The 23,824-nt window shown below is 51.7% G+C and overlaps 1 protein-coding gene across 1 annotated transcript in view; it reads right to left on the reverse strand.

Annotated features, from left to right (window-relative positions):
- Positions 1–20,791: 20,791 nt before the first annotated feature.
- Positions 20,792–23,824, reverse strand: part of LOC147710014 (E3 ubiquitin-protein ligase TRIM39-like) — a 541,081-nt gene continuing 538,048 nt past the window's right edge. Inside the window, exon 8 of the mRNA XM_086920687.1 lies at positions 20,792–23,504. Within this exon, the coding sequence (XP_086776813.1) occupies positions 22,960–23,504 (545 nt within the window). The 3' untranslated portion in view covers positions 20,792–22,959. The remainder of the gene's footprint in view (positions 23,505–23,824) is intronic.

The raw sequence follows: 23,824 nt of genomic DNA on the forward strand, positions 1-23,824 counted from the left end.
CCCTGTACTGCTCAGTGGTTAGGCCGAACCCTTCAACGAGTGTATTTTTCAAGACTTGGTAATTGTTCGCATCCTCCACCCTTGTGGTGAGGAGCTTGTCTCTTCCTTTTCCTTCAAAGGAGAGCCACAAGATAGCTGCCCACTGACTCTGGGGTACACCTTGCACAGTGCAGGCCCTCTCCAAAGCAGTAATCCATTTGTGGATGTCGTCCCCTTGTTTAAAGGGGGGCACTATCTTACCAAGGTGTTTTGTATCAAAACTCCTTTCCCTATTGCTAGGTATAATGCTGCCACCAGTGGGGACCGCCCCACTTAACTGTTGCTCTCTAGCAAAGGCAAGCCTCTCCTTGGCCAGGGCAAGTTCTTCCCTTTCGATCCTCAGATTAGCTGCCCTTTCCTTAGCTTCGTACACTCTCCGCTGAGGGGACGTCATCCCTCTTTGCGAAGAGTTGTGAGAGCCATTGGTTTGAAGGGATCTGCCAGAGCCTCTTGACAGAGATCTGGCTCGTCCATTCCCAATGTTAAGCTGACCTGATAGTGGCCCCAGGAGTCCCCCAGTGTGAGAAGTTGGCCCGATATGCAACGTTCGCTATTCTAGCGACCGCTATGTATCGTTCCAACGACCCTTATGGTGTTTGGTTGTAAGTCAACCTATAGACCAGCTATCCTAGTAGCGTGGATACGAGCAGTCTAAGGCTAAAGACTCGAGAGGGCGTGTTAAGCCAGCTGTTTACCACACATGTACCCCTTGAATACCCAGTGAAAGGACACCACACAAGTGTTATGAAAATAAACAGGATATTTATTAAGAATCACAACAGCCCTGTACTCTTTATGAGGACAGGGTACTAAGCACAAACCAAATCTCTTTAGCAAATACTTCAAGTGCGCAATTAAAACAAGTGTCCGAGGACACGGAAAGGTTAAGGTCTCGGGCGGACCCGATAAGGCAAGTCGGAAGCGAGGGACTCGGGACCCTAGAGTAAGGAGGCTATGCAGGCACCGAAATGCCGAGTTACCTAGCCACGAGGGCTGCGGCTGCACAAGTCTTACAGGCGTCGGGGTCTTCGCTGACGAGCCAGGAGCCGGAAGAAAGGGGTTGCTGGCCGGCGACCAGTGCTGAATAGTTCGTAGAGATCCAAGCCTGGATCGGAGATTGATGAAACCTGAAAGCAGAGGGGACCAAGTTCGTACTACTAGCCCGTAGTCAGAGGGTACCAGGAAGGCACCGGTTGGCCGTCACCTCGACTAGGTGAGTGGGCGACGCTAGGCTCTGCAGTCTCACGGACCAGGAGGCGTTGTCGGCGACCACGGTGGAGGTGCGAGCTGTCCCACGAAGGATGATGCTGTCGGCGTCGCTGGGCCCAGGATGGGGCAACAAGCCTTGGCAGATCTCAGGGCCACGTGGTGGGCCTAAGATGGCGTCTTGAGTGAACCAGGAGGGTCCGGGGTGCTTCTCGCAAAGATGGAAGCAAGGGCCAGTCTGGAGCAACCAGACCAGCAGTGATGATTCTCGGATGTCGTCATAGAAGGGCACAAGCCAGCGGCGAGTGACCAGACAACGTGCTGAGCAGCGAGCAGAAGGGCCCCACGCAGATCGTGGAGATGCTGGGAGACTGCACTTCGGTGCTAGAGCGGCTCAGGGTCGGGGTTTCTCGGACCCCAGAGCACTCACCAGAGAGTTACCTCGATGGTCGTGCTGGTTTTTAAGAGCGTGCAGGTTCTGATGATGGCCAGTCCCTCGAGGTCTCGTCGCACCCACAGATCACAGCTGAGCTGATGACGTGGGTAGAGGTCAGAGGTGCCAGGGAAGCCGGTTCTCGTCGAGCTGGGCCGTCGAATCCTTGAGGAAGGACTTGCAGCAAACCGCAGAGTTCTTAGATGGTGCCCGCTGATGCAGGGTGACTACTCCTTAGTCACAAGGGAGAAATCTTGAGAAGAGTCTTGAGTGTCCTTTCGTAGAAAGTAGTTCTTGATTCAAAGATGATCTAATTTTGAAGGGTCCCCGCTCCGGCCTTTATCCTAAAGAAAGGGGTGGGTACATGACTAGGTCCTGCCCTAAGGGTGGGACCAGGAAGGGGGGTAGTTACGCCCCTCTCCCCTGCCGGGCTTTCCCCAGGCCAGGGCTGTCGCCCCTGGAACTGGTTCTAACCGGCAGATGCGTAGTGAGCACCGGGGTGCCACTCCGCAGTCACCTTCTCGCCAAAGCCCTACCTACCCAGAATACACAAACCCTGTCTGGGACGGTGCGAACAGCGCCCTCGACAGGAAACCCTTTGTCCAAGTGCTCCTCGCTGGAAGGACTCCCAGCAGCAGGAGGTCAGACTCGTGTCTGTGGTGGCAGCATCCATTTTGTGGAGCTGAGGCTTTCGTTAACGTTAACCGGGGTTCACAGTTACGTACATGTCGTGTCCCTCTAGAAGGGCGGAATGCTAACCTCGTCGCCAGAGTTGGTGAGAGGGCAGCATCCCGATTCGTATGACACCTTACTCGACATGTCTTGATAACGCGACACCGAAGTTACCGATGTGGTACGCGTTATCATGGAACAGCCATTGGGTCTTGATTCCGCAAGCTGCAACCGGGCTCGGCTCGGGCCTGAACCTAGCTCACACGAGCCCACGCACTCTGCCTTCAGGATTGTTAAGGCCTGCCATAGGAGTGACTGATAGGAACTCGGGTGTCCATTGTATGGTTAGATATAGAGCTACTATACCTAAAGCGAAGGGTGGTTACACGTCTTCGCCCCAGCTGTCGTGCAGCCAGTTGTGTCAAATTTAAGAGGCCAGCCAGGGGTGGCATAATACATGCTGCAGCCCCTGGCGGCCCTGGGTACACCTATGCCCTGCGTTACGGGGTCTGATAAGGTGGCCCAGTACCAATTGGTAAATGCACCTAGGGTACATATCGTAATTTAGAAAGAGAACAGCCAGGCTGTGGGTCTGATTAGCAGGCCCACAGCCAGAGAAAGTCGTAAACCAGTGAAACAAAAGCAAAAAATCTGGGTGATCATAGGATTGCAGACCCTACTCTCCTACATGACCCCCCCCCAAACGTCGGAACAATAAGCTAACCTTGACCAGGTGAGTCTTCTTGTTCTAAGTGGAAATATCTGGAGAGCCCATCGGCATTGCCATGATCAGTACCAGGTCTATGTTCCACTGTAAAGTCCATCCCCTGTAGGGAAATGGACCACCTAAGCAGTTTGGGGTTTTCACCCTTCATCTGATTTAGCCACAAGAGGGGCTTATGGTCGGTCTGAATCTTGAAGTGAGTGCCAAACAAGTATGGCCTCAGCTTCTTCAGGGCCCAAACCACAGCAAAGGCCTCCCTCTCAATAGCTGACCAATTCTTCTCTCTAGGGGTCAGCCTTCTGCTTATAAAAGCAATGGGCTGGTCTTGACCATCAAAATTCAGTTGAGAAAGAACAGCTCCCACACCCAACTCAGAAGCATCTGTTTGGACAATGAATGGTTTGGAGTAGTCCGGACTCTTGAGGATAGGCGCCGTGCACATGGCCTGCTTTAGGTCATCGAATGCTTTTTGACAGCTCGCTGTCCACTGAACCTTTTTTGGCATTTTCTTGCTTGTCAGTTCGTTTAATGGTGTCACGATGGAACCATAGTTCCTGACAAACTTCCGGTAGTATCCAGTCAGGCCCAAGAAAGCTCGAACCTGAGTCTGGGTGGTTGGAGGAGCCCAGTCCCTGATTGACTGTATCTTGCTCTCCAGTGGCTGAACCTGGCCTCCACCTACAAGGTGGCCCAGGTATACAACCTGTGTCTGCCCTATCTGGCACTTGGTGGCCTTGATAGTGAGGCCCGCTGCTTGCAGGGCCTCTAACGCTTTCCGTAGGTGGACCAGGTGATCCTCCCAGGTGGAGCTAAAGACAGCAATATCGTCAAGATACGCCGCACAGAAGTCATCCAGCCCAGTAAGGACTTGATTCACCAACCTTTGGAAGGTGGCAGGTGCATTCTTCAGACCAAAGGGCATCACCACGAACTGATAATGCCCACCAGGGGTTGAAAATGCAGTTTTAGGCTTGGCGTCCTCAGCTAACCTGATTTGCCAATACCCAGCTGTTAGGTCAAACGTACTTAAGTAGTTGGCCGAGGCCAATCTATCGATAAGCTCGTCTGCCCTCGGTATTGGGTGGGCGTCAGTCTTAGTGACTGCATTGAGACCCCTGTAGTCTATGCAAAACCTCATCTCTCTCTTACCACCCTGGGTGTGAGGTTTCGGCACTAGAACTACGGGACTAGCCCAAGGGCTATCCGAGGGTTCAATGACTCCCAGCTCCAACATTTTCTGCACTTCACTCTTGATGCAGTCTCTAACGTGATCAGGCTGCCGGTAGATTTTACTCTTCACGGGCAAGCTGTCACCAGTGTCAACCTCATGGGTGCACCAATCGGTCTGGCTGGGTGTTAGAGAAAACATATGTCTGAACGACTGAAGAACCTGTTTACAGTCGCTCTGTTGATGTTCGGAGAGGCTGCCACAAAAGACAACACCATCTACCGATCCATCGTCAGGATTCTGAGTGAGCAGGTCGGGGAGAGGGTCACTCTCCTCCTCCTGTCCCTCATCTAGGGCCATGAGCAAACTCATGTCCTTCCTGTCGACATATGCTTTTAGCCTGTTGACATGAAGCACCCTGTGGGGGCTCCGGGGAGTTCCCAGGTCGACCAGGTAGGTGACCTCTCCCTTTTTCTCCAGGATGGTGTAGGGCCCGGACCACTTGTCCTTGAGTGCTGCTGGGGCCACTGGCTCCAACACCCACACCTTCTGTCCGGGCTGGTAAACAGTCAAGACAGCCTTTTGGTCATGCCAAGCTTTTTGGAGTTCTTGGCTGGCCTTAAGGTTTTCAGATGCCTTTTCCATGTATTCAGCCATCCGCGAGCGGAGGCCAAGCACATAGTCCACTATGTTGGTTGCAGGCTTTTTGAGAGGTCTCTCCCATCCTTCCTTCACCAAACACAGGGGTCCCCTTACAGCATGGGTACTCAAAGTACGGCCCGCGGGCCGGCAGCGGCCCGGCAAGCCTTCCTTGGCGGCCCGCGGACCTTACAGCTGTACCTGTGTTCTTTTTTTTCCCTCAAGTGTCAGCAAACACCGTCGGTACTGCTCTGTGAGGCCGGGCGATTCCGGCCACAGTCAGAGTGCAGGGGCGCTAAGAAGAGGTGAAGAAAGCCTCATTAACATGTAAATGGTCTTTTAAAGACCTTTGAAGTGAAGTACTGGGGTGCGGCTGTGTGTGTGCCTGGGAAGCTGTGGGGGTGGGAGTGAGAGCTTGGCCTCAAACCTTTATGGAGTGTCTGCATTCAATAGGCAGCTAGTTCCAGGAAGTAGCGAATTCTGAAGATTAGAAGAGCTTGCATGCTAAACCATTATTATACAAAAATGAAAGGATGGAGTACATTTATGTTTCTGGTCTTCAAACTCAATCTCTTCTAGGTTTTTTGACGTTTGAAACACAAGTGAGAACTGCTTAAAATGCATGTTCTTTTTCTTTACACCCTTTCTTAAAGAAAATCGTGTTTTCATCTGAAATTGAGCAATTAAATGTAGAATTTATAAAGCAGTCCTATAACTCTAAGTAAGTCATGATATAGCAAACATTGCCATGTGCTCAAATGTTTTGATTATTGCGGCCTATTAGCTGATGATAAAAAACTTTTAATTACAACACTGAAATCAAAGGAGCACTATAACTGCTATGTCATTCTGGGGGATCCGCACCACCTCAGCCGGCTCTGCGACCTAGGTAAGGAGCAGCACGAGTTGTGTGCACCACACTGCCTCCTGCACACGTGGCACTTACACCAGCGGCATGCACCACCCCAGCCGCCCACTGCACACTCTGCAACAAGTCATTTGAGATGAATAAGGGGCTGCGTGCGGCGTGTACACGCGTGGCTTCCTGCACACTAACCTCCTGCACACGGAGCATTAACACCAGTGGCATGCACCACCTCAGCCGCCCTCTGCACCCCTGTGACAAGTCCTGCGGGCTAGGTGAGGGGCTGCGCACCGCATGTGCACATATGACATGCCATGGTACACACTAGCCTCCTGCACGAGGGACGCCAACTCCAGCAGCATGTATCACTCTGCACACTTTAAGAATTTTGCACACGGTGTGTATATGTGCATAACAAAATTCTAACGAGAGGCGCCTACAACTGGTTCTGCGAAGTAGGTGAGGGCTTGCACTCTGTGTGTGGGCATGCCTGATATGTAATGCTGATTTCCAGACTCATTGCACACTAAACACTAGTCACCACAACAATTTCTAAGCTCGGCAGTTAGAACCATGTACACCCAGGTTGTAATACTTTCCACAAACCGTCCTCCTGACTTTGTATACCGCCCTGCACTTGTGCATACAGAGCGGCAGCCTGCACACGAACACTACCCTCTGCACAGGTCCAACATGGAAAGATTGATACTGCACACCGCCACCTGATGCTTTCCATCATGTGTGCACACGTCCACCATGTGTGCACAAATACAATAAGTGTCCCCTCCTGCTCACTTCCGCTGTTCCCAATTCTCAGACCCAACAATGTTGCTCATCACTCTGTACTAATTTGCCTAGAACAAATTACACGACCATAGCCTCACTTCTGTGGACTCTTCCCAATGAGGCAGCAAGGAGTGAGAGCCCGGGTGAGGTGGGAGGGCAGCAGGGAGTGAGAGCCCGGTTAAGGTGGGAGGGCAGCAGGGAGTGAGAGCCGGGTGAGGTGAGACAGATCGAGACAGATAAAGACATATAGAGACAGAGACAGATAGAGGCAGAGACAGATACAGACAGAGCTAGATAGGGACAGGGACAGATAGAGACAGGGACAGATAGAGACAGAGACAGACAGCGATAGAGACAGAGAGAGAGACAGAGAGAGACAGAGAGAGAGAGAGAGAGAGAGACAGAGGGAGAGAGAGACAGAGAGAGAGGCAGGGACAGATTGAGACAGAGACAGACAGAGACAGATAGAAGCAGAGACAGACAGGGATAGATACAGCGAGGTAGAGACAGAGACAGACAGAGACAGATAGAGGCAGAGACAGACAGAGACAGGCAGTGACAGAGAGAGGGAGACAGAGGGAGACAGACAGAGGGAGAGAAAGGGATACTAAGGGAGGGAGGGAGAGGGAGGGAAATGGATACTAAGGGAGGGAGGGTGAGGGAGAGAGAGGGAGACAGAGAGAGGCAGACAGAGAGAGGCAGACAGAGAGGGAGACGGAGGGAGTCAGGGGGAGACGGAGGGAGGGAGAGGGAGACAGACAGAGGGAGGGGGACAGAGAGACAGGGAGACAGAGGGAGGGAGAGACAGAGGGAGGGAGAGAGACACAGAGGGAGGGAGAGAGACACAGAGGGAGGGAGAGAGACACAGAGGGAGGGAGACACAGAGAGACACAGAGGGAGGGAGAGAGACACAGAGGGAGGGAGAGAGACACAGAGGGAGGGAGACACAGAGGGATAGAGACAGAGGGAGGGAGAGAGAAACAGAGGGAGAGAGACACACAGAGGGAGGGAGAGAGACACACAGAGGGAGGGAGGGAGACAGACAGAGGGAGGAGAGGGAGACAGACAGAGGGAAACAGACAGAGGGAGACAGACAGAGGGAGAGAGACAGAGGGAGAGAGAGAAAGGTGTGTGTATGCTGGGTCTGGTGGCTCAGTGGATGAAGGCGTCCGCTGCAGTGGCCTGTGTTCAACCTCATGGTCACAGTTCTTTTTTTCTCTAGCTCCTCCCCCACTGACCCCGCCTCCACCAGTGCGGCCCTCGACCACAAACTACACTGTAAATTCGGCCCCTGAGAGAAAGTTTGTGAGTACCCATGCCTTACAGGATGCCCGTACAAAAGTTCAAAAGGGCTGTAGCCAACCCCCTTCTGTGGGACTTCTCTGTAGGCGAACAAGAGGCAGGGGATCAGGACGTCCCATCTACGCCGAAGCTTTTCCGGTAGTCCATGAATCATCCCTTTTAGGGTCCTGTTGAATCTCTCAACAAGCCCATTGCATTGTGGGTGATAGGGTGTAGTGAACTTGTAGTTAACACCACATTCCTTCCACATAGCAGTTAAGTAGCTCGACATAATGTTTGCACCTCTGTCGGAGACGACCTCCTTAGGGAAGCCCACTCTGGAGAACACTCCAACTAGGGCTCTTGCCACAACAGGTGCTGTAGTGGTCCTAAGGGGAATAGCTTCAGGATACCTGGTGGCATGATCCACTACCACCAGTATAAACTTGTGCCCTGATGCTGTAGGTGGTTCCATGGGACCGACGATGTCGATCCCCACCCGTTCAAAGGGTACCCCCACCACAGGCATTGGTATAAGGGGGGCCTTTGTCGTGCCACCTGACTTACCACTGGCTTGGCAAGTGACACAGGAGCGGCAGAACTCCTTGGTATCTTCGTTCATGTGAGGCCAGTGAAAGTGTGAGACAAGCCTGTCCCACGTTTTCGTCTGGCCCAAGTGACCTGCTAAGGGAATCTCGTGGGCCAAGGTAAGCAGGAAACCACGCTGAGACAAGGGTACAACCAGCCTCCTGGTCATGCCAGGCTTGGGGTCTCTTGACTCAGTGTACAGGAGTCCATCTTCCCAGTATACCTTGTGGGTACCTGTGGCGTTCCCAGCAGCCTCAGCAGCAGCCTGCTGTCTGAGGGGTTCAAGAGAAGGGCAGTCTAACTGGTCCTTCCCCAGGTCTTCCCTTGAGGGTCCCCCTGAACCCAAGAATTCAACTTGATCAAGTTCGAATTCCCTAGGCTCAGTTTCCCGCAATTCCTGTAGGTCAGCCTCCTCTGAGACTTGATCCTCGACCTGGGGCAAGGGGGAAGGCGCAGCCTTAACCCTACTGCTCTTTTTCTTGGGAGGTGTCTGGTCCGTTGTTCCAGGATCCAGCACCTGTTCAGTGGGGCACTTCCTGACCTGTGACCTAGTCACAGCGAACACATGTGCTGGCAAACCTAACATTTCCATGTGAGTCCGGTGCTCCACTTCTGACCATTGTGACGACTCCAAATCATTGCCCAACAAACAATCCACTGGGAGGTCTGGACTAACTACAACCTTCTTTTGGCCAGTTACCCCTCCCCAGGAGAAAGCTACAATTGCCATACTGTGATTGGTAGTGACATTGCTTGCATTGGTCACCAGGAATTCTGTACCTGGCATGATCTGTCCAGGGTCCACAAAGTTAGGCGTCACCATGGTGACGCTGGCACAAGTGTCCCTATAGGCCTGAGCCATCTTTCCATTTATGAAAGGCGTCTGTCGGTATTTGCCCAAGGTATTGGGGCTTACGTCAGGGGATACGTCCGCGTCCCCTGTACTGACAAGGACAGCCTGAGTGAGTGTGCCAACTAAGTTGTCACGCCCCTCAGAACCCAGGGTTAACCCTACTAAACCCTTGGGAGGCGCACTACCACTGCTGACTGTACTAGGGGGCACAGGTGCCTTAGGGGCTGCAGTGGCAGGAGTCTGCCCTCCTCCTTTCTTGGTGCACTCACTAAACCAGTGAGATTTACTTTTACAGTACTGGCACCATCTTTTGGATTGGCCTTCTTTCTTCTTTTGGGGAGCCTGACCCCCACCCTCTTTGGGTTGTTGGGGACCTGTCGAAGACTTCTGGTCACTTTGTTCCCCTTTAGAATCTTTACCCTTCTGGTCTGCTTTCTTCTGACCACCTTGATTCTGGCCCTGGTTCTGTTTAACTCTTGTACGAACCCATCTGTCTGCCTTCTTTCCCAATTCTTGGGGAGAGGTCAGATCCGAGTCGACAAGATGCTGATGCAACAACTGGTTCTGACAATTGTTTAAAATTTGTTCTCTCATCATCAAATTATACAATCCTTGATAATCAGTAACCTTACTGCCCAGCAACCAGCCCTCAAAAGCCTTAGTGGCACAATCGACAAAATCAGACCAATCTTGAGACTGCGTTTTCTGGGTATCCCTGAACAGCACCCTGTACTGCTCAGTGGTTAGGCCGAACCCTTCAACGAGCGTATTTTTCAAGATTTGGTAATTGTTAGCATCCTCCACCCTTGTGGTGAGGAGCTTGTCTGTTCCTTTTCCTTCAAAGGAGAGCCACAAGATAGCTGCCCACTGACTCTGGGGAACGCCCTGCACAGTGCAGGCCCTCTCCAAAGCAGTAATCCATTTGTGGATGTCGTCCCCTTGTTTAAAGGGGGGCACTATCTTACCAAGGTGTTTCGTATCGAAACTCTTTTCCCTATTACTAGGTACATTGCTGCCACCAGTGGGGACTACCCCACTTAACTGTTGCTCTCTTGCAAAGGCAAGCCTCTCTTTGGCCAGGGCAAGTTCTTCCCTTTCGATCCTTAGATTAGCTGCCCTTTCCTTAGCTTCGTACACTCTCCTCTGGGGGGACGTCATCCCTCTCTGAGACGAGTTGTGAGAGCCATTGGTTTGAAGGGATCTGCCAGAGCCTCTTGACAGAGATCTGGCTCGTCCATTCCCAATGTTAAGCTGACCTGATAGTGGCCCCAGGGGTCCCCCAGTACCGCTATCATGTTTGCTTAAGTTGGACCTGCTTAGTCTGACGACTTCTACCTGTCCCTTATCTGCCTCATCCCCAGAGAGATCCTCATCCTCATCCCCCTCCACATCTTCGTTCTCGGTTGCGAGGTGGATGAGGCCAGGATCGTCCCGGGTTCCCTCGAGGGGAGGCATGTCTCCTTCTGGATTAGAAGAGCTACGAAGTTTCTCCGCTCTTCTGGCATCATAAGTCTCCAAGAGACCAATCAGAAAGGACGTTGTGGGGTTAGACCCCTGCTGAATCTTCCTGGAGTGACACAGCCGTCTCAACTCCTTGAAGCTCAGCACAGTATATCCTGAAGGGATGACCTGTGGAGGGTCAACTGACACAAGGGGAGACCCAGAGTTTCCTCCTTTGTCCGACATACTGTTTCTAGTGTGGTGTAAGTGATGCACCTACCTACACTATGTGTTTACCTACTGTTCCCTTGCTAAGAGTTGTAGCCAAGGTGTGCTAAGCCTTGAGGAGCTACAACAGCTGGTTCAGTAGAACTCAGAGTATTCTAAGCTTTTAGTTATATGTACTAACAGTACTTGTGCGATCTTTCAACAAGATATTCTTAGGATACGTGTGGTAAAACAACAGCAAGCTCAAATCCCAACCGCTGCTCACCAATGTGAGAAGTTGGCCCGATATGCAACGTTCGCTATTCTAGCGACCGCTATGTATCGTTCCAACGACCCTTATGGTGTTTGGTTGTAAGTCAACCTATAGACCAGCTATCCTAGTAGCGTGGATACGAGCAGTCTAAGGCTAAAGACTCGAGAGGGCGTGTTAAGCCAGCTGTTTACCACACATGTACCCCTTGAATACCCAGTGAAAGGACACCACACAAGTGTTATGAAAATAAACAGGATATTTATTAAGAATCACAACAGCCCTGTACTCTTTATGAGGACAGGGTACTAGGCACAAACCAAATCTCTTTAGCAAATACTTCAAGTGCGCAATTAAAACAAGTGTCCGAGGACACGGAAAGGTTAAGGTCTCGGGCGGACCCGATAAGGCAAGTCGGAAGCGAGGGACTCGGGACCCTAGAGTAAGGAGGCTATGCAGGCACCGAAATGCCGAGTTACCTAGCCACGAGGGCTGCGGCTGCACAAGTCTTACAGGCGTCGGGGTCTTCGCTGACGAGCCAGGAGCCGGAAGAAAGGGGTTGCTGGCCGGCGACCAGTGCTGAATAGTTCGTAGAGATCCAAGCCTGGATCGGAGATTGATGAAACCTGAAAGCAGAGGGGACCAAGTTCGTACTACTAGCCCGTAGTCAGAGGGTACCAGGAAGGCACCGGTTGGCCGTCACCTCGACTAGGTGAGTGGGCGACGCTAGGCTCTGCAGTCTCACGGACCAGGAGGCGTTGTCGGCGACCACGGTGGAGGTGCGAGCTGTCCCACGAAGGATGATGCTGTCGGCGTCGCTGGGCCCAGGATGGGGCAACAAGCCTTGGCAGATCTCAGGGCCACGTGGTGGGCCTAAGATGGCGTCTTGAGTGGACCAGGAGGGTCCGGGGTGCTTCTCGCAAAGATGGAAGCAAGGGCCAGTCTGGAGCAACCAGACCAGCAGTGATGATTCTCGGATGTCGTCACAGAAGGGCACAAGCCAGCGGCGAGTGACCAGACAACGTGCTGAGCAGCGAGCAGAAGGGCCCCACGCAGATCGTGGAGATGCTGGGAGACTGCACTTCGGTGCTAGAGCGGCTCAGGGTCAGGGTTTCTCGGACCCCAGAGCACTCACCAGAGAGTTACCTCGATGGTCGTGCTGGTTTTTAAGAGCGTGCAGGTTCTGATGATGGCCGGTCCCTCGAGGTCTCGTCGCACCCACAGATCACAGCTGAGCTGATGACGTGGGTAGAGGTCAGAGGTGCCAGGGAAGCCGGTTCTCGTCGAGCTGGGCCGTCGAATCCTTGAGGAAGGACTTGCAGCAAACCGCAGAGTTCTTAGATGGTGCCCGCTGATGCAGGGTGACTACTCCTTAGTCACAAGGGAGAAATCTTGAGAAGAGTCTTGAGTGTCCTTTCGTAGAAAGTAGTTCTTGATTCAAAGATGATCTAATTTTGAAGGGTCCCCGCTCCGGCCTTTATCCTAAAGAAAGGGGTGGGTACATGACTAGGTCCTGCCCTAAGGGTGGGACCAGGAAGGGGGGTAGTTACGCCCCTCTCCCCTGCCGGGCTTTCCCCAGGCCAGGGCTGTCGCCCCTGGAACTGGTTCTAACCGGCAGATGCGTAGTGAGCACCGGGGTGCCACTCCGCAGTCACCTTCTCGCCAAAGCCCTACCTACCCAGAATACACAAACCCTGTCTGGGACGGTGCGAACAGCGCCCTCGACAGGAAACCCTTTGTCCAAGTGCTCCTCGCTGGAAGGACTCCCAGCAGCAGGAGGTCAGACTCGTGTCTGTGGTGGCAGCATCCATTTTGTGGAGCTGAGGCTTTCGTTAACGTTAACCGGGGTTCACAGTTACGTACATGTCGTGTCCCTCTAGAAGGGCGGAATGCTAACCTCGTCGCCAGAGTTGGTGAGAGGGCAGCATCCCGATTCGTATGACACCTTACTCGACATGTCTTGATAACGCGACACCGAAGTTACCGATGTGGTACGCGTTATCATGGAACAGCCATTGGGTCTTGATTCCGCAAGCTGCAACCGGGCTCGGCTCGGGCCTGAACCTAGCTCACACGAGCCCACGCACTCTGCCTTCAGGATTGTTAAGGCCTGCCATAGGAGTGACTGATAGGAACTCGGGTGTCCATTGTATGGTTAGATATAGAGCTACTATACCTAAAGCGAAGGGTGGTTACACGTCTTCGCCCCAGCTGTCGTGCAGCCAGTTGTGTCAAATTTAAGAGGCCAGCCAGGGGTGGCATAATACATGCTGCAGCCCCTGGCGGCCCTGGGTACACCTATGCCCTGCGTTACGGGGTCTGATAAGGTGGCCCAGTACCAATTGGTAAATGCACCTAGGGTACATATCGTAATTTAGAAAGAGAACAGCCAGGCTGTGGGTCTGATTAGCAGGCCCACAGCCAGAGAAAGTCGTAAACCAGTGAAACAAAAGCAAAAAATCTGGGTGATCATAGGATTGCAGACCCTACTCTCCTACACCCAGTACCACTGTCATGTTTGCTTAAGTTGGACCTGCTTAGTCTAACGACTTCTACCTGTCCCTTATCTGCCTCATCCCCAGAGGGATCCTCATCCTCATCCTCCTCCACATCTTCGTTCTCAGTTGCGAGGTGGATGAGGTCAGGATCGTCTCTGGTTCCCTCGAGGGGAGGCATGTCTCCTTCTGGATTAGAAGGGCTAAGAAGCTTCTCAGCCTTTCTGGCATCATAAGTCTCTAGGAGACCAATCAGAAAGGAGGTGGTGGGGTTAGCCCCTTGCTTAATCTTCCTAGAGGTACATACTTGTCGTAACTCATGGAAGTTAAGCGCAGTATATCTTGAAGGAATGACCTGTGGAGGGTCAACTGACACAAGGGGAGACTCATGGTTTCCTCCTTTGTCCGACATACTGTTTCTAGTGTGGTGTAAGTGATGCACCTACCTACACTATGGGTTTACCTACTGGTCCCTTGCTAAGAGTTGCAGCCAAGGTGTGCTAAGCCTTGAGGAGCTGCAACAGCTGGTTCAGTAGAACTCAGAGTATTTTAAGCTTTAGTTATATGTACTAATAGTACTTATGTGATCTTTCAACAAGATATTCTTAGGATACGCGTGGTAAAACAACAGCAAGCTCAAATCCCAACCGCTGCTCACCAATGTGAGAAGTTGGCCCGATATGCAACGTTCGCTATTCTAGCGACCGCTATGTATCGTTCCAACGACCCTTATGGTGTTTGGTTGTAAGTCAACCTATAGACCAGCTATCCTAGTAGCGTGGATACGAGCAGTCTAAGGCTAAAGACTCGAGAGGGCGTGTTAAGCCAGCTGTTTACCACACATGTACCCCTTGAACACCAAGTGAAAGGACACCACACAAGTGTTATGAAAATAAACAGGATATTTATTAAGAATCACAACAGCCCTGTACTCTGTATGAGGACAGGGTACTAAGCACAAACCAAATCTCTTAGGAAAATACTTCAAGTGCACAATTAAAACAAGTGTCCGAGGACATGGAAAGTTTAAGGTCTCGGGCGGACCCGGTAAGGCAAGTCGGAAGCGAGGGACTCGGGACCCTAGAGTAAAGAGGCTATGCAGGCACCGAAATGCCGAGTTACCTAGCCACGAGGGCTGCGGCTGCACAAGTCTTACAGGCGTCGGGGTCTTCGCTGACGAGCCAGGAGCCGGAAGAAAAGGAGTTGCTGGCCGGCGACCAGTGATGAATAGTTCGTAGAGATCCAAGCCTGGATCAAAGATTGATGACACCTGAAAGCAGAGGGGACCAAGTTCGTACTACTAGCCAGTAGTCAGAGGGTACCAGGAGGGCACCGGTTGGCCGTCACCTCGACTAGGTGAGTGGGCGACGCTAGGCTCTGCAGTCTCACGGACCAGGAGGCGTTGTCGGCGACCACGGTGGAGGTGCGAGCTGTCCCACGAAGAATGATGCTGTCGGCGTCGCTGGGCCCAGGATGGGGCAACAAGCCTTGGCAAATCTCAGGGCCACGTGGTGGGCCTAAGATGGCGTCTTGAGTGGACCAGGAGGGTCCGGGGTGCTCCTCGCAAAGATGGAAGCAAGGGCCAGTCTGGAGCAACCAGACCAGCAGAGTTGTTTGTCGGTCGTCGTCAAGGAAGGGCACAGCCAGCGGCTAGTGACCAGACAACGGGCTGAGCAGCGAGCAGAAGGGCCCCACGCAGATCGTGGAGATGCTGGGAGACTGCACTTCGGTGCTAGAGCGGCTCAGGGTCGGGGCTTCTCGGACCCCAGAGCACTCACCAGGGAATCGCTTCGATGGTCGTGCTGGTTTAAGAGCGTGCAGGTTCTGATGATGGCCGGTCCCTCGAGGTCTCGTCGCACCCACAGATCACAGCTGAGCTGATGACGTGGGTAGAGGTCAGAGGTGCCAGGGAAGCCGGTTCTCGTCGAGCTGGGCCGTCGGATTCCTTGAGGAAGGACTTACAGCAAACCGCAGAGTTCTTAGATGGTGCCCGCTGATGCAGGGTGACTACTCCTTAGTCACAAGGGAGAAATCTTGAGAAGAGTCTTGAGTGTCCTTTCGTAGAAAGTAGTTCTTGATTCAAAGATGATCTAATTTGGAAGGGTCCCCGCTCCGGCCTTTATTCTAAAGAAAGGGGTGGGTACATGACTAGGTCCTGCCCTAAGGGTGGGACCAGGAAGGGGGGTAGTTACACCCCTCTCCCCTGCCGGGCTTTCCCCAGGCCAGGGCTGGCGCCCCTGGAACTGGTTCTGGCCGGCAGATGCGTAGTGAGCACCGGGGTGCCACTCCGCAGTCACCTTCTCGCAAAAGCCCTACCTACCCAGAATACACAAACCCTGTCTGGGACGGTGCGAACACCGCCCTCGACAGGAAACCCTTTGTCCAAGCTCTCCTCGCTGGAAGGACTCCCAGCAGCAGGAGGTCAGACTCGTGTCTGTGGTGGCAGCATCCATTTTGTGGAGCTGAGGCTTTAGTTAACTTTAACCGGGGTTCACAGTTACGTACATGTCGTGTCCCTCTAGAAGGGCGGAATGCTAACCTCGTCGCCAGAATTGGTGAGGGGGCCGCATCCCGATTCGTATGACACCTTACTCGACATGTTTTGATAACGCGACACCGAAGTTACCGATGTGGTACGCGTTATCATGGAACAGCCATTGGGTCTTGATTCCGCAAGCTGCAACCGGGCTCGGCTCGGGCCTGAACCTAGCTCACACGAGCCCACGCACTCTGCCTTCAGGATTGTTAAGGCCTGCCATAGGAGTGACTGATAGGGACTCGGGTGTCCATTGTATGGTTAGATATAGAGCTACTATACCTAAAGCGAAGGGTGATTACACGACTTCGCCCCAGCTGTCGTGCAGCCAGTTGTGTCAAATTTAGGAGGCCAGCCAGGGGTGGCATAATACATGCTGCAGTCCCTGGCGGCCCTGGGTACACCTATGCCCTGCGTTACGGGGTCTGATAAGGTGGCCCAGTACCAATTGGTAAATGCACCTAGGGCACATCTCGTAATTTAGAAAGAGAACAGCCAGGCTGTGGGTCTGATTGGCGGGCCCACAGCCAGAGAAAGTGGTAAACCAGTGAAACAAAAGCAAAAAATCTGGGTGATCATAGGATTGCAGACCCTACTCTCCTACACCTCACATGACCTGTGACAGGATAAAGAGTGATGAACATTATGAACTTTTGGATTAAATGGAATAAAACGGTTTAAACATGGATAAATTTGCAGTTGTTGATGGTCAATAATTGAGCATGCTGTGCGTCCGTTGTTAGAGTGCAATCATGCTCTAGCCTTCGTTTTGTTTACATGTGCGTGGACTTGGGCAGACCATGTTTTCTGGGCTGCACGCTACATTTTGAATAATGATTAAAGGAAGCATATTGAAAAGAAATCGAAAGAAACAGGTATGTATGTATGTGTGTTCTTATATAGCGCTCAACTTACCCTTGGGCATCTCGGCGCTTGCATTGGGAACCCGTCCTGGCTTTTCCCTGTGAGATCACCCGTACCGGGGATCCCCAAGGTGAAAGCCAGGCATCCCGCCGCAGGGGGGCCGTAGTGGAGATTAAGCAAGCTATTGCCCAGAGTTGCAGAGTGTGAACCTGTGATTCGAGTAGGCACCGAAGTGAGAATTATCGAGTCCGTGGACACTTGGGCTCAGACCCTGCCGCGTCGGGAATTGAACCCTGGTCCCGGGTCTGACCTCTGCTTCAGGGTATGCCTCCTCTAACCACTGAGCCACACTTCTTGCACTTGACCACCCCAGATAAAGTGTTGCATGTGTTTAACATTAGATGGCCCGGATGGGCTAAACACCGGAAGAGCCATATCGTATGCATTCCCTTGACAAATGGGGAGAATGAAAAACGGAGCAGTGACGGTGCAGCAAATGGGAAGCCTTTGGGCGGGCTGTAAGCCCTCTTTGTAGCTACAGCATGTCTCTGTTGGAGACAGGGCATCTGCAACGTCTGGAGCCAAGACCTAACAAGCATTTACAATGCAATGGTTTCGCCTTTGGAAAAGTTAGAGCTATTGGCATTGTAAATGACAAATGTTGTATTTATGTGTTGGTTTTTGAAAACAGATAAATAAATGGCATTGTCATTTACATTGCCATTAGCTTAATCTCTCGCAAATGTGAGACCTATTGTACCCTACGGACGAGCTCAGCAGACAGCAATTACTACCACACACACACACCCAGAGCCACACACACACACCCAGAGCCACACACACACCCAACCCAGAGCCACACACACACACTTTGCTCTTCTGAAATGTTGGCATGTATGGTAGTGAGCTGTGTGTGGTGTGGTGTGTGTGGCGAGCGCCAGGCGAAACCTAAAAACCACAATCCTTCAGGTGCAGGAAGTGATGACAGTGAAGGCCCAGCCAATGGAAGCCCCGAGAAAGAACAGCGATCATACAGAGTGTAATTCAGGGTAGTACTGCATATGGCACTCTGTTTCGCCAGGTCCTTAAATGACTGAGTGTGCCATTTTAGAAAAAAGATCCCCAGTTGAGGTTATGTCTGCCATGTGTCTTTGTCGCAGGTCTAAGAGTGCAGAGGACCCACTGAGGTATGGGAGACCTAGAAGCGGAAGGACAGGTGTGTAGGGGAGAACAGAGGCAGTGAAGTGAGGCTCCTATGATGGTTAATGCCGATCCTGAGACACTGCTGTCTGAAAGGGAATGGGTTTCCTACACTTTGAAGCCAAGGGAGGGACAGGCAGCTAAAGAAGAAACAAGCCTTCTCGCTAGGGTGCCTACTACCTGAAAGAAATGTAAATGTGTGCTACTGTTAATCATCAAATCTAAATGATCCTTGTGAGCCAGTGTATTCTTTTAACTGATGGAGTCATTTGAGGCTTCATGGTGACAAAGATGTATTCTTTTTATGAGGCAACACAAGGATGTTACCAGCTGAGTTCTGGAGTGCGTTCTTCTAATGGAAACCTAAAAGGTTTGCATTAAGTACTATGTAATTGCGTATTGCAAAACAATATATTTTGAAAGCACTTCTCCTGCTCCCATTGCACTCACAATCACAGTTACTATAACTTTTGTACGTACAACTGCTGAGTCAGACGTAACACATAAATTTCAGCACCTTTTTGCATCAAAGTCATCTGATGTCCCAAGACCAGTCTGCTGTTTCAGGTGTCTACAGAACAGCGCACTGATCAAGAGAGCCTGAGGGATAACATTGAGGCCCACTTAGGAGCCCTGCTGTATTTGAGAAGAAGAGGAACACGGGAGAGGCGGGAACTGGAGGGAAACAAGACGATGGCGGCAGATCCTTACACAGACAACGTTGTTTTGTAATTGTCATTTCCTACCACTCTGAGCGAACACCTCGATCCCTGTGGTCTCTTACACCTAAAAATACGGCCACTTCAACAGAAAGCTGGTGCTCCTAGGAACAACCTATACTTCCTAAAATTTCCCATACATCTTAAGTATTCTCATTCAGCAAAAGAGTGGGGGCTCTACAAGGCATACGCACGGTTATACAACTCTGCTGTCCTCAATCCGCAAGCAAAAAATAGTTATGTAAACTACCATTACCAAAGCCGATAGTCAGCATCGCACTCTGGCCTTAAAGTATAGCACGGCTGTGAAATTTTTATTCTTCTATGGTTTGATGTACAGACACACTTCAAACAGAGACCATAAGAGAGTTAGCATTATGGGAAACAAATGTTCTACTTTTTAGCAAGCTACTGTGCTATTTATTCTCTGTTCGTGCCCCAATTGAGACCAATTAAAGGCACAAAATGGGAATCCGAGCAGACGGTCATCTGGGCTTAAATACCCCATGGCAATTCTAGCCTGTCTCCTTCACGGCAGTGGTTAAGCAGTCATTTGCCCGGCGGTTTCGCATCAGCCCTCTAACGCTGATTGGTAAGACAGATGGTTCATGTCAACACTACTCCCTGCCACACTGCTCTCCGCCATTCTCTTCAGGCCACACCACCACTGCCAATGTAAATGTTAATACCTAACATAATGAAGAACGCGGGAAAGCATACAATGTGCAAATCGGCATATGCTAACATTTCCCCATGAGATTCTACCCACCGAAGAGCCCCCTTCTTGTGTGTGAACTCCATTGATGTTGGTACTGGTGAGCTGATCAGGCATTTCCCAGTCCAAGCCGCTCCACTGTGCTAACCAGGAGCTGTGAATCGTCGCACACCAGATGCCAGCACAGCCTCTTTTTCGTACTGTTTACACATTGAGCTGCTCAGAGAGACAACCAGTGGAAAAGCAAACAAGCATTTACGATGCATTTACACACGGGCTCACGGACAGCGGGAGGGGGGACGGGCACACGGACATCGGGAGGGGGGATGGGCTCACGGACAGCGGGAGGGGGGACGGGTTCACAGACAGTGGGAGGGGGGGCGGGCTCACGGACAGCGGGAGGGGGGGCTGGAACGGGAGTAAAATATGCTGCTTACCTGCTAGCCGATGCCAGGCAGACGTCCCTCGTTGCGGTGCCTTCCAGGAGAACTGACCAAAACAAACCTCCCCCCCCCCCCCAAAAAAAAAGCACCGACCACAGCCGCATGACATAGGCAAAAGCCTAAAAGTCTCGGGAACGCCCACGAATCTGCTCCGGCTTTGACGGACAGATCTCTGTTCCAATGGCTAGCCTCCATTTATGGAGCTAGCCAATGGAACAGAGGGGCGGGACTACACTCACATACTCTAAACAAAAGATTTTGCCTGCGCGAAACGCTGCTTGCGCAGCTTTCGACAGGCAAAACCTAAAAAGGACTCAGACAGCATGTCTGATGGAGAAGAGTGGTGCGGCCATGGAGCAGGGGTCCTCTGGTGAAGGGACAGTTGAGGAAGAATGTCCCGAATCTGTCAGGGGCCCACGTGGTAACGGGAGGTTCTGTGAGGAGAAAGACATCGTGAGAGAGAATAGAGAGGAGGACCACCAGCGCACAGGAGCAGAGGGCAAGCCCCAACCCTCTTCCTGCAGAAACACCTTCCTGGACGGTGAGCAACCATAAATAAAAAAAAGAAAACCACTTATCCATTTGCAAGCGTGGCAGAGACATAAATGAAAGACGACCTCCAGCCCATTCTAGTTTTTATTCAAATTCTTTTATTAAAGAATTGTATCTAAATCAAAGGCACGATAAGTATTACAGTCATAATCGTCTCGTCATACTATGTATATAGTATAAAACGGACCAAAGAGACTAGAATATTACTATAGGCCAGACTTTAAACATTGATACATATTTGGTGATATTAAGGCAAAGCTACACAGTTTCTTTCCAATTCAAACACATCATCATAAAACAGCATTGATCCACCTATCGGTAATTGCACTATATGATGATCCTGGTTGGACGCGTTGTGGTCTTATTACTGATGTTTACCAGAGGAAAAACGAAAGCAAAAGTGAAAGTAAAGAAAACAGGAGAAAAGAAAGCAAGAAATAGGAAGTGGGCCCTGGGTCATAGTATCAAGTGAGGTTGTGAGGGTACCATACCAACAGCATTATAGACGGTAGGGTATGAATGTATATTTGATATTGTATTCACGGAGGCTTAACTTTTTCATGATCTGCATCTAATAATTGCCAAATTTGAGGGTCTGCTGGGATCCAGGGGTCTTGCTGGGACTTATTCTGCCCCTCTCATGCACCTTAGCCATTCCCACCATGCCTGACTTAAGATATTCCCTAAATCCTTCTGGTGACTTAGAATTCTCTTATGTGCATAAGTAAACATTGGATCTAGCAACAGCAAACTGTTTGGCTGTTAGTGTGGATTTATCTTTGCCTAGCACCGTATAAGGGGAAGGAGAGAAACTGAAACATGCCTTGGCCCCTTCCAGTGTTGCCTGATTATGGAAGGATTCCCTTTGATGAGCATCATGACGTTTTAAAGCGGCGGACATTTTAGTTTAGGTGACCCCCTCACCACCAAGAGCCAATAGGAGTGAACTGCAAGCACACCTTTGGTGGATGCTCAGAACTTCTGCTCAACCAAAACCTCTCCTCCCGGCGCCCAACATATGGGTGGAGACAAAGCCCATGTCTAGTGATGCTCAAAGAATTGTCTGGCGACAGCTGCGGTGTCGTGTCAGAGCACGACACCCTCCCTGCCACATCCACGAAGCCCACTCCTTACTCCTAGCTCACACTGGGGTGGGTAGATGGGTAACACACACCTGGAAGCCATGGTAGAGAGTTGACATGCAGGGCCCTGTCTGTCAGCATCTCCAAAGATCATCCGAAGACACACCCGACTTCCGCCAGCATATGCCACAGACAGGAGTCCCTGGGAGAACAAAACAAGCGCTGCTGCAGCCTGTACCCCAAAACTCTGCAGACCAGGCACCCCAAAGTTCAGCAGATGATGCACGGTGGTGTCTAATGCAGAAATAGCGAAAGTTTTGAACGTTTGTTAGCGGGGTTTGGAAATAAATGCAGTTAAAATAAAGAGTGAGGCTGTACAGGAGAGGAGCGGCTTCAAGGGTCACGTGGGGCACGAGGGTGAAATAACCTTCGACTCCCTCAGTCTCAGCTCTGTACACACCAGGCTGTGGCCCCAGCCTGAGAGACAAGGACAGAGCCGCAGTGAGCTCCATGGCCAAGGGTGGGGGCAGGAGCTGAGGGGGGCGGTGGTCTGGTCAGCTCCATCCTGAATTCGGAAGCTGGGGTCAGACCCTTCAGTAGGTAAAACTCTCGATGCTGACATCTGACGGGGGCTTTTGGACTTTCACCCTTCTGAGTGGCATTAATAGATGGGATCAACACCCATTATACGCACTGGAGTGAAAGGATTGTGCAGCTGCAGCAGCAGTATTATTATTGTTACAGAGCAGAGGGAGAGTAGTGAGGAGGAGAGGCCGAGGGCTCTACTTCCAGGCGTAGGGTTCAAGGCCCCGCCGCAGATGGCTTCATACATGGAACATGTGGTTTGCAGCTGGAGCTGATCTCATTCCTCAGGGTACGCCTGGGGCAGGATTAAAGCGACAGTCGCCTATGGATGGGAAATGAATGAGTGACACGTCACTGAGGAGGACGGGCTCTGCCCCAGCCCCGCTAGAAGCTGCAGAGGCCACAGGGTCGGTGATTGGCTGAGGAGGATGAGTGAGTCGTCACCAAGACAGCACACTGCAGAATGTAAGTAGCCAACGGCGCACAACTGAGAGGGGTCGAACTGAGCGCAGTTCAGTCAGTCACATAAGGAAGCGAATTTATCATCACGGACCATTCATGATAAATAAACATCCCACACACCTCTGACGGTCTCCTCACTCCCATCCTGACACCGGCAGGACCCGCAGCGCCCCCACATTCCTCCCTCCCTCCCTGAGTCCTGGACTGAAGAAGGGTCTCAGGGTGGGGGGAAAGTGGGCCCCGTGGTAGGTGAAGAGCAGAGACCGGTCAGTCACATTGTACACCGAGAGCCTGCGAGCCTCACAGTCCAGGAAGAGACCCACAGCCCGGGGAGGCACACGGGGGGTCAGGAGGGTGCAAGGGGAGGAGACAGCTATATATTCACCATCTCTGAGCCCCACTGCCCAGAATCCATTCTCAGGTGTTAATTTGATCTCCCCCTTCCTGCTCGCAGCTTCGTCACAGACCCCCAGGGTCCAGCACGTCTTGCCCCCCACCTCCACCTCCCAATAAAGCCTCCCAGAGCTCAGCCTCTCTTTCCCCAGGACAGCGACGACAGGATCGAATCTATGTTCCGTGCGGGGCCGACCCTGGTCTTTGTCTCCGTGCCTCACGCTCCGTCGGTCCTCGGACAGGACGAGCTCCGGATGAGCGGTGTCTGGATTCAGGGTCACCGCAGCTGGAAGAGAGAGAGAAGCAAAGGACAGAGGTCAATAAGGTGATGCAACACGCTGGGGTCATTCTCACACACAGATTAGGACATGATGTTCTGTTTGTAAATATACACACTGAGTTGTCTGTTTATTTTTCTGTATTGTCCACGACTGGAGCTCAGGACGCAAGTGTAGACATATAAGGAGCTGACAGGAAAGTGACGTCAGTTTCGGTCATCTCTCACTTCCGGGATGCGCTGCCCCAACCTTGGCTTACATTTCTGACCTTAAACTTGGATTACAACTCCCTCTTGCAGGAAGGATTCTTTGTTACAGAGGCCAATAC

This window comes from Lissotriton vulgaris, chromosome 5 (assembly GCF_964263255.1).
Source record: "Lissotriton vulgaris chromosome 5, aLisVul1.2, whole genome shotgun sequence".
Lineage (NCBI taxonomy): Eukaryota > Metazoa > Chordata > Amphibia > Caudata > Salamandridae > Lissotriton > Lissotriton vulgaris.